The following is a 10,000-nucleotide window of genomic DNA, read 5'->3' on the forward strand; positions in this document are numbered from 1 at the left end:
GAGCATACTAAGGGTTGTGGTTGCCTTGTGATGAACAATTAGGCAATTACATTACGTTATGTGTAAACTTGCAATTACATGTTATGCTCATCCCTCATGCCAAAAAGACACTTTGAATAAATGCTGGAACATCCTTCAACAATTACATTATCAATTCTACATGCTCAGTTATTTATGCTCGAGAGTATAGATACACAACGTAAATTCTAAATTAAATTCTTCATCGTAGGAACATGATTGTCTGTGAAGACAACAATGACGTTTTTTCTTCTTCTTTTGTCGGTTGTTCCTTTTTGCGATTGCGACAAATGTTACTGGAATCGTGGGCAATCCATACTGATGCCAGCTTTACGGGCTTTGTAAGTGCAAACAGCAGTTGAAGAAACCTTCCTAATTGAGAATGACAATTGATATGACACTGAATGACTGGCTCCTTTACATTAAGCTTTGAATTACTTGGGTAATTTTTGTGTTTAACAAAAAATGTGCAGCATGCAGCGGACCAACACCTGCTTTTGCTTGTGCACATCTTGCTGAGTTGCCAGTTCTTCCTCCAAACGCTTTATTTCCAGCTGCAGGCGTTCGTGTTCTCGGCTGCTCACCACCTCAAAGTGTTTCTCGGTTTCTCTCTCTCGCTCTCGTGCCATGAACAATTCCTACCAAGCAAGGGAGGGTGAAACAGGCAATGAAGAATGCCGAAAAACAGAAACAAGGAAATACAAGGAAATCAGACACCGGTGGAGGGTATTCAGCCCATCATGCCGGCGTGACATCAACACCACACTAATTTATGAACACAAGATCCAAAGAAGAAAATGCAAAATTTATTATTATTATTTTATCGTGTTTTTGTGGGTTTTTGTATGTATTTATTTATTTTGTATAATTTTTTTTTAAAGTTTTTATAGCTTTTGTATTTTTATTTTTATTCTTCCTCTCAGGGGAGGGAGGGGGCATGGGCTTTGTTAAAAAACACACATCAACCACACACCACTCCTTGACAAGACCCCCACCAACAGCACTCCATACACATGCACACAACCCATCAATGCTCAAGCTACCTAAAAGTCCTGCCAACATCCCTATACCCCTCTATCTCCATAACTTCCAGGTACCTATTTAATTCTAATTCGAATGTAAACTTATCCCCTGTTTTTGCTGCCACTACCTTTCCAGGGAGGCCACTTGCCTGTGTGCTTCGGAGTTCTGCATGTACACTGTGCAGATGTTTTTTCATTGCTTGCACTCTCTCATTCTGTTGTTGAAGATCTTGCTGGAGGTGTTTCTTCTGCTCTTGCCTTTGCTTTAACTGTGTATTAAATCACATTCAACAGAATAAGTGAGGAGCAATGACACTGAACAACAGTTCATTTTTACCACATTTATTATTCAGCAATGCTAACTTATCTTGCATCTTTTCTCTCTTCTTTTTTTTTAAATAAATAAAAGCGAGTTGTCTGTACATCTTTATGTCTGGTGTAAAGTATGTATGTCTACTACCCCGAGACCCTTGGGTAGATCGACACCAAATTTTCAGGATATACTCAGGAGGTTCCTATTTAGATTTTCGGTGATTTAAAAAAAAAAAAAGAGAAAATTACTATTTTAGAATTTTTTTTTCCGGATTTTTCGGTGGTTATTATTTAGTTTATTTCTCCATTGTGGCAGAACAGTCCCATCAGTTTGTCTAGAAACTACTCCAAGACCAAGGACCATAGATGGGATGGATAGGACGGGAAACTCCGATTATGCATGTATGAGCCAAATTAGAATTGTCTCACTTTCGTGAGAGATCCCACAGCAACTGGATTACATGATATTTCAATGGCGAGAATATCAAAAACTAAAAAGTCGAATAAATAGCATTTTAGATCCCTTTAGACACTTTTAGACCTTTAAACCATTTCAGACCCCTTCAGACCCTAACTACTATTGGATATGGGGGATGTAGATGACCTTTAGACATTTTCGATTCTTTAGACCCCTCAAGGATATTCCTTTATCCTCCGAGACCAGTGTTTCTCAACCTTTTTTGTCCCACACCCCACTTTGGTTTTCAAAAAAAATCGTACGCCCCACCATGATTGGAGACACTACAGTATATACTACATATGTATTTAAAAGGCAAAGCTATGAAAGCGATCATATATTGATTCATTAATTCTGAATCCTCATGCCCCACCAAAATATTGCCATGCCCCACCTTGAGAAACACTGTCCTCTACCCTTCATACCCCTTAGACCCCTTAGATGTACACCACATAAACATCTATAGAGACTTCGTGCAAAATACAGACCATACTTTTCTCAGCAATGCACAAACTCCACCCAACCAGAAGATGGGTACTCTGCTTGTACCACACATAGCAAGCAATGTAACCTGGGGTCAATTGTCCAAGAAGACCAGTCCACTTGCTACCTGCAGACCAGGCAGGAATTTGGAACTTGGCCAGTACACCAGCGATAACTGACCTACTCTTCGCAGAGGACATCGTGGGATCTATAAAATCCCAACTCATGCTAGCAGATGGGATGCCAGTTTAATGTCCATCCAAGGGTCTGCACACAGATTGATCCCTCGCTCTGCCTGCAGAAGATTAGGATGACAATTTATAGCAGGGTCGAGATTCCAACCCATGTTAGATAGTTCAGAGGTGAAAACACATTCCAGACCTTTTTATTTATTTATTTTTTGTATACAAAGTCAAGGGTCATGGAAGAGCTGGAACACTGAATGGATCAGGATGCAACAGAACGAAAAGAGCAGGAGAAAGAGGGAGGATACACAAAGAGTAGTGTTAAAGGATAAAATAGAGGGAGAATTTGACAAAGAAGGGAAGGGGGGAGGAAAAAGGGGTAGGGGCGGATGCATGGGGCAGATAAGGTGGATACAGAAGCAAACTCTCAGGAAGGAAAATCTGGAAATTTGGAAGGAGGTGGACTTGGGGGATGGGGGTGTTGACTTGATGACCTGGAAGGAAGAGTGAGATTGAGGAGAGAGTGCAAGTTGATTCCATAGGAAGGAAAAAAAAGAGGAAAAAAAAGGAAGAAAAAAAATGAATGGAGGTGAGCAGTGATTTTAGATTTTGGGAGTTTCAACAGGAAGAGGTTGATGGTGGACCATGTGAGCCCTGCAGAAACCTGGGAGGGACAAAGCACAGAAAGAGCAGATGGTGCAAGACCAGAAAGGATGTGGTAGAAGACAAAGAGACCATTGACGTGTCTGCAATGGGAAAGTGAAAGTCCCATGGACTCAACGTGGGGGATCCCAATGACGTTGAAGGCCTTGGTTTCCACGGCTCTAGGCTATCTTGTAAGTCCTACAATAAGTGTAGACTGAGAATAAAAAGTAATTGAGTTGCAATGGAGTACACACTCAAATTTAGATAACAGATTGAAGTTTCCATAAAATAAGTAGTGATGTACGTAACCTCAATGGCAATGATCTCTCTCACCTGTGATGGGAGCTGTAGCCAATAACTCACTTACCGACCACAGGTCTACTTATGCTGTGCTGGTGTATTACGGGTGTACTATAATTGAAACTGTGGACTAATAGGCACAACCTTAGACACTAAATGATGTAATGCATCTTTCCAGTCCACTTGAATCCCAAACACCAATTGCTTGCAATTTAATCATGTTGAATGCACCCAATCCTATCGGATCCAGAAAGCTATACAAAGTCAAGCCTGGTTTCTTCTTAGATGGGACACATCCATGGAGGGCTGGCTGTTGTCTGCTGTGGAAGAGCTGGATAGATCAGTAGGGAGCATGCCCATCTGAGTTGTCTGGTCATGAATTTGTCTTGGGGAATATAATTTGACTACAAACCACTGTCGTGGTATTCGGGGTACTGCATCTCAGAGCACACTATTCTTTGGATGGGGACATGAGGTCAACGGTTGTGTCTGCATTGAAATTGTGGATGTTAACGCCTGAGATCCTGTGTACCTCACCGATTTGGTATAGAGTAGGAATCAAACGTAATAATAAACATGTGTTGGACTGGCAGGATGGCCTAGAGGTATGCATACTCTTCTCTGAGCCGTCTTGTCTGGGTTTGGATTTTGGCCCAGCTGTAAACTGTCATCCCGGTGTTTCACAGGCAGGGTGAGGCATCAATGTGTAATGTGTGCCATCCCTCGGACAGAAGTGAAAATGGTGTTCTGTCTGCCGCAATTGGGTTGGTGGACATTACAGATCCCACGGGATTTTTCGAGAAGAGTAGACGAGCTATCACAAGGGGCTGGCACCTTAGCCAAATTCCAAATTCCTGCCCCTGACCTACAGGGGCACTGCATCAGTGACACATAAATGCTCCCTGCAATGATGCAATAAGCAACCAAAGGTTACACAGGAAATTAATGAATGAATACCAATCGAGTTACCAATAAACCAAAGGAAAATAAGGAGCCCTACTTAGATCATACAGTGGCTGATCATTACCTTCTGGAAAACAAGTGGAAATTCCTCATGTCTGGAAAACAAGTGGAAATTCCTCATGTCTGGAAAACAAGTGGAAATTCCTCATGTCTGGAAAACAAGTGGAAATTCCTCATGTCTGGAAAACAAGTGGAAATTCCTCATGTCTGGAAAACAAGGGGAAATTCCTCATGTCTGGAAAACAAGGGGAAATTCCTCATGTCTGGGAAAAAAGTGGAAATTCCTCATGTCTGGAAAACAAGTGGAAATTCCTCATGTCTGGAAAACAAGTGGAAATTCCTCATGTCTGGAAAACAAGTGGAAATTCCTCATGTCTGGAAAACAAGTGGAAATTCCTCATGTCTGGAAAACAAGTGAAAATTCCTCATGTCTGGAAAACAAGTGGAAGTTCCTCATGGCTGGAAAACAAGTGGAAATTCCTCATGGCTGGAAAACAAGTGGAGATTCTTCATGGCTGGAAAACAAGTGAAAATTCCTCGTCTGGAAAACAAGTGAAAATTCCTCATGGCTGGAAAACAAGTGAAAATTCCTCATGGCTGGAAAACAAGTGGAAATTCCTCATGTCTGGAAAACAAGTGAAAATTCCTCATGTCTGGAAAACAAGTGGAAGTTCCTCATGGCTGGAAAACAAGTGGAAATTCCTCATGGCTGGAAAACAAGTGGAGATTCTTCATGGCTGGAAAACAAGTGAAAATTCCTCGTCTGGAAAACAAGTGAAAATTCCTCATGGCTGGAAAACAAGTGAAAATTCCTCATGGCTGGAAAACAAGTGGAAATTCCTCATGTCTGGAAAACAAGGGGAAATTCCTCATGTCTGGGAAAAAAGTGGAAGTTCCTCATGTCTGGAAAATAAGGGGAAATTCCTCATGTCTGGAAAACAAGTGGAAATTCCTCATGGGTGGAAAACAAGTAGAAATTCCTCGTGTATGGAAAACAAGTGGAAATTCCTTGTGGCTGGAAAACAAGTGGAAATTCCTCATGTCTGGAAAACTAGTGGAAATTCCTCGTGGCTGGAAAATGAGTGGAAATTCGTTGTGGCTGGAAAACAAGTGGAAATTCCTCGTGGCTGGAAAACAAGTGTAAATTCCTCGTGGCTGGAAAACAAGTAGAAATTCCTCGTGTATGGAAAACAAGTATTAATTCCTCGTGGCTGGAAAACAAGTGGAAATTCCTCATGGCTGGAAAACAAGTGGAGATTCTTCATGGCTGGAAAACAAGTGGAAATTCCTCATGGCTGGAAAACAAGTGGAGATTCCTCATGTCTGGAAAACAAGTGGAAATTGCTCGTGGCTGGAAAACGAGTGGAACTTCGTCGTGGCTGGAAAACGAGTGGAAATTCCTCGTGGCTGGAAAACAAGTGGAAACTTCTCATGTCTGGAAAACAAGTGGAAATTCCTCATGTCTGGAAAACAAGTGGAAGTTCATGTCTGGAAAACAAGGGGAAATACCTCATGTCTGGAAAACAAGTGGAAATTCCTCATGTCTGGAAAACAAGTGGAAGTTCCTCATGTCTGGAATACAAGGGGGAATTCCTTATGTCTGCGAAACAAGTGGAAATTCCTCATGTCTGGAAAACAAGTGGAAATTCCTCATGTCTGGAAAACAAGTGGAAATTCCTCATGGCTGGAAAACAAGTGGAAATTCCTCATTGCTGGAAAACAAGCGGACATTCCTCATGGGTGCAAAACAGGTGGAAATTCCTCATGGCTAGAAAACAGGTGGAAATTCCTCATGGCTGGAAAACAGGTGGAAATTCCTCATGGCTGGAAAACATGTGAATTCCTCATGGTTGGAAAAACAAGTGGAAATTCCTCATGTCTGTAAACAAGTGGAAATTCTTCATATGTGGAAAACAAGTTGAAATTCCTCATGTCTGGAAAACAAGTGGAAATTCCTCGTGGCTGGAAAACGAGTGGAAATTCCTCGTGGCTGGAAAACGAGTGGAAATTCCTCGTGTCTGGAAAACAAGTGGAAATTCCTCATGGCTGGAAAACAAGTGGAAATTCCTCATGTCTGGAAAACAAGGGGGAATTCCTCATGCCTGGAAAACAAGTGGAAATTTCTCATGTCTGGAAAAGAAGTGGAAATTCCTCATGTCTGGAAAACAAGTGGAAGTTGCTCATGTCTGGAAAACAAGGAGGAATTCCTCATGTCTGGAAAACAAGTGGAAGTTGCTCATGTCTGGAAAACAAGTGGAAATTCCTCATGTCTGGAAAACAAGTGGAAATTCCTCATGGCTGGAAAACAAGTGGAAATTCCTCATGGCTGGAAAACAAGTGGAAATTCCTCATGGCTGGAAAACAAGTGGAAATTCCTCATGTCTGGAAATGGGGGGAAATTCCTCATGTCTGGAAATGGGGGGAAATTCCTCATGTCTGGAAAACAAGTGGAAATTCCTCATGGCTGGAAAACAAGTGAAAATTCCTCATGTCTGGAAAACAAGTGAAAATTCCTCATGGCTGGAAAACAAGTGGAAATTCATCATGGCTGGAAAACAAGTGGAAATTCGTCATGTCTGGGAAACAAGGGGAAATTCCTCATGTCTGGAAAACAAGTGGAAATTCCTCATGGCTGGAAAACAAGTAGAAATTCCTCGTGTATGGAAAACAAGTGGAAATTCCTCGTGGCTGGAAAACAAGTGGAAATTCCTCGTGGCTGGAAAACAAGTGGAGATTCTTCATGGCTGGAAAACAAGTGGAAATTCCTCATGGCTGGAAAACAAGTGGAGATTCCTCGTGGCTGGAAAATAAGTGGAAATTCCTCGTGGCTGGAAAACGAGTGGAAATTCCTCATTGCTGGAAAACAAGCGGACATTCCTCATGGGTGCAAAACAGGTGGAAATTCCTCATGGCTAGAAAACAGGTGGAAATTCCTCATGGCTGGAAAACAGGTGGAAATTCCTCATGGCTGGAAAACATGTGAATTCCTCATGGTTGGAAAAACAAGTGGAAATTCCTCATGTCTGTAAACAAGTGGAAATTCTTCATATGTGGAAAACAAGTTGAAATTCCTCATGTCTGGAAAACAAGTGGAAATTCCTCGTGGCTGGAAAACGAGTGGAAATTCCTCGTGGCTGGAAAACGAGTGGAAATTCCTCGTGTCTGGAAAACAAGTGGAAATTCCTCATGGCTGGAAAACAAGTGGAAATTCCTCATGTCTGGAAAACAAGGGGGAATTCCTCATGCCTGGAAAACAAGTGGAAATTTCTCATGTCTGGAAAAGAAGTGGAAATTCCTCATGTCTGGAAAACAAGTGGAAGTTGCTCATGTCTGGAAAACAAGGAGGAATTCCTCATGTCTGGAAAACAAGTGGAAGTTGCTCATGTCTGGAAAACAAGTGGAAATTCCTCATGTCTGGAAAACAAGTGGAAATTCCTCATGGCTGGAAAACAAGTGGAAATTCCTCATGGCTGGAAAACAAGTGGAAATTCCTCATGGCTGGAAAACAAGTGGAAATTCCTCATGTCTGGAAATGGGGGGAAATTCCTCATGTCTGGAAAACAAGTGGAAATTCCTCATGGCTGGAAAACAAGTGAAAATTCCTCATGTCTGGAAAACAAGTGAAAATTCCTCATGGCTGGAAAACAAGTGGAAATTCATCATGGCTGGAAAACAAGTGGAAATTCGTCATGTCTGGGAAACAAGGGGAAATTCCTCATGTCTGGAAAACAAGTGGAAATTCCTCATGGGTGGAAAACAAGTAGAAATTCCTCGTGTATGGAAAACAATTGGAAATTCCTCGTGGCTGGAAAACAAGTGGAAATTCCTCGTGGCTGGAAAACAAGTGGAGATTCTTCATGGCTGGAAAACAAGTGGAAATTCCTCATGGCTGGAAAACAAGTGGAGATTCCTCGTGGCTGGAAAATAAGTGGAAATTCCTCGTGGCTGGAAAACGAGTGGAAATTCCTCGTGGCTGGAAAACAAGTGGAAATTCCTCGTGGTTGGAAAACAAGTGGAAATTCCTCGTGGCTGGAAAACAAGTGGAAATTCCTCGTGGCTGGAAAACAAGTGGAAATTCCTCGTGGCTGGAAAACAAGTGGAAATTCCTCATGGCTGGAAAACAAGTGGAGATTCCTCGTGGCTGGAAAATAAGTGGAGATTCCTCGTGGCTGGAAAATAAGTGGAAATTCCTCGTGGCTGGAAAACGAGTGGAAATTCGTCGTGGCTGGATAACGAGTGGAAGTTCCTCATGTCTGGAATACAAGGGGGAATTCCTCATGTCTGGAAAACAAGTGGAAATTCCTCATGTCTGGAAAACAAGTGGAAATTCCTCATGTCTGGAAAACAGGCGGAAATTCCTCATGGTTGGAAAACAAGTGGAAGTTCCTCATGTCTGGAAAACAAGTGGACGTTCCTCATGTCTGGAAAACAAGTGGACGTTCTTCATGTCTGGAAAATAAGTGGAAATTCCTCATGGCTGGAAAACAAGTGGAAATTCCTCATGGCTGGAAAACTGGGCTCATGCTTTTGTACCTCAATGACAGATTAAATTGACAGAAATAAGATAGGTGTGTCCATTGTGTTGACGCATGCAACTTGATCGGCAACCTCTTCTGTTGTATTCTTTTTCTGGTCACAGTGAGTTCACACAAACCCCATCCAAAGCATTTTGTGTTTACTGTACTCACAGTTCAACACGAACAAGTACAGAAAGTACAGGATATATGACTACTACTACAACTACCACTATTCTCACCTTGTAATGACGTTGCAGTGGCCTAGGGAAAGTTTATGGGTAAGGTCTTTCAACAATTGGCTCGGCTGGCTCGGCTGGCTCGGCTGGCTCGGCCCGACATTGGACTGAAAGTGATTTGGCAGGAATTTGGAAATGTTGAAAGTGCTGGTAATAATCGGTCACAATTGACGAAAAACATTGCTCGGGTTCTTTGACGTCCACCAATGCTAAGCAGAGAGGACATCCAGCTTAAAGTCCATCCAAGAGACGACACACTTTATGATGTAACAGAGTTTATAATCGGGTCGGGAATCGAACCGACGACGGACTGCTCGGTGACCGAGTCAATGAATGAATTGCAAGTCGGTTTGGCGGCTCATGCTATGGAAACGTATTATATGACGTCACTCAAAAGTTGTATTTTGTGACCTGTACGTTACGTCAAACATGGTAGGATCATGCGTACGGATGGATGGATGGATGCTCGAAGCTTTTACCTTCAGTTCCAGCGCCGCGTTCTCTGCGTTCGCCACGGGTCGAGCCATCCCGGGATCCCATTGAAACTGCGCCAGGAAGTCTCTGACACCACTCATCGTGTCTGCAACAACAACCGGATAACTACACAAGCACTCAACATTTACTACGGTACTTTACATCTCTTGTTGGAACCACGTGTCCTACGGTCCGTACGATGTAGTACGACACCTGCACTTCCCCACCCGTTGTTTGGCTAATCCTTTCACGGACAACTTCATGAACCGACTCATCTCGTCTCCCGGTTGTCATGGAGACGAATAACGGCTGGGGTGGAAGGGTGTATTTATTTATTTATTTTAAATTCCGCACTTCAAATCAGTTTTATCGAAACGCAAAATTGCCG

The 10,000-nt window shown here is 42.5% G+C and overlaps 1 protein-coding gene across 7 annotated transcripts in view; it reads right to left on the reverse strand.

Moving 5' to 3' along the window:
* The window catches only part of CCDC39 (coiled-coil domain 39 molecular ruler complex subunit), a 101,930-nt gene that overhangs the window by 91,468 nt on the left and 462 nt on the right, over positions 1 to 10,000 (reverse strand). For 4 of the 7 annotated variants that reach the window (XM_085869149.1, XM_085869146.1, XM_085869150.1 and 1 more), the window contains exons 1-4: positions 9,840 to 9,914; positions 9,618 to 9,718; positions 1,190 to 1,309; positions 510 to 656 (exon numbers count right to left, since the gene is read on the reverse strand). In XM_085869149.1, coding sequence (XP_085725275.1) covers positions 510 to 656; positions 1,190 to 1,309; positions 9,618 to 9,718; positions 9,840 to 9,906 — 435 coding nt within the window. In that variant the 5' untranslated portion in view covers positions 9,907 to 9,914. Of the gene's footprint in view, positions 1 to 509; positions 657 to 1,189; positions 1,310 to 9,141; positions 9,214 to 9,617; positions 9,719 to 9,825; positions 9,915 to 10,000 lie in introns of those variants that run through there. The other 3 variants (XM_085869147.1, XM_085869148.1, XM_085869151.1) reach the window with 3 other exon arrangements.

The sequence above is a fragment of the Eptatretus burgeri genome, chromosome 2 (genome assembly GCF_056783735.1).
Source record: "Eptatretus burgeri isolate ZD-2024b chromosome 2, Ebu_testis_v1, whole genome shotgun sequence".
NCBI classification, from domain to species: Eukaryota; Metazoa; Chordata; class Myxini; order Myxiniformes; family Myxinidae; genus Eptatretus; species Eptatretus burgeri.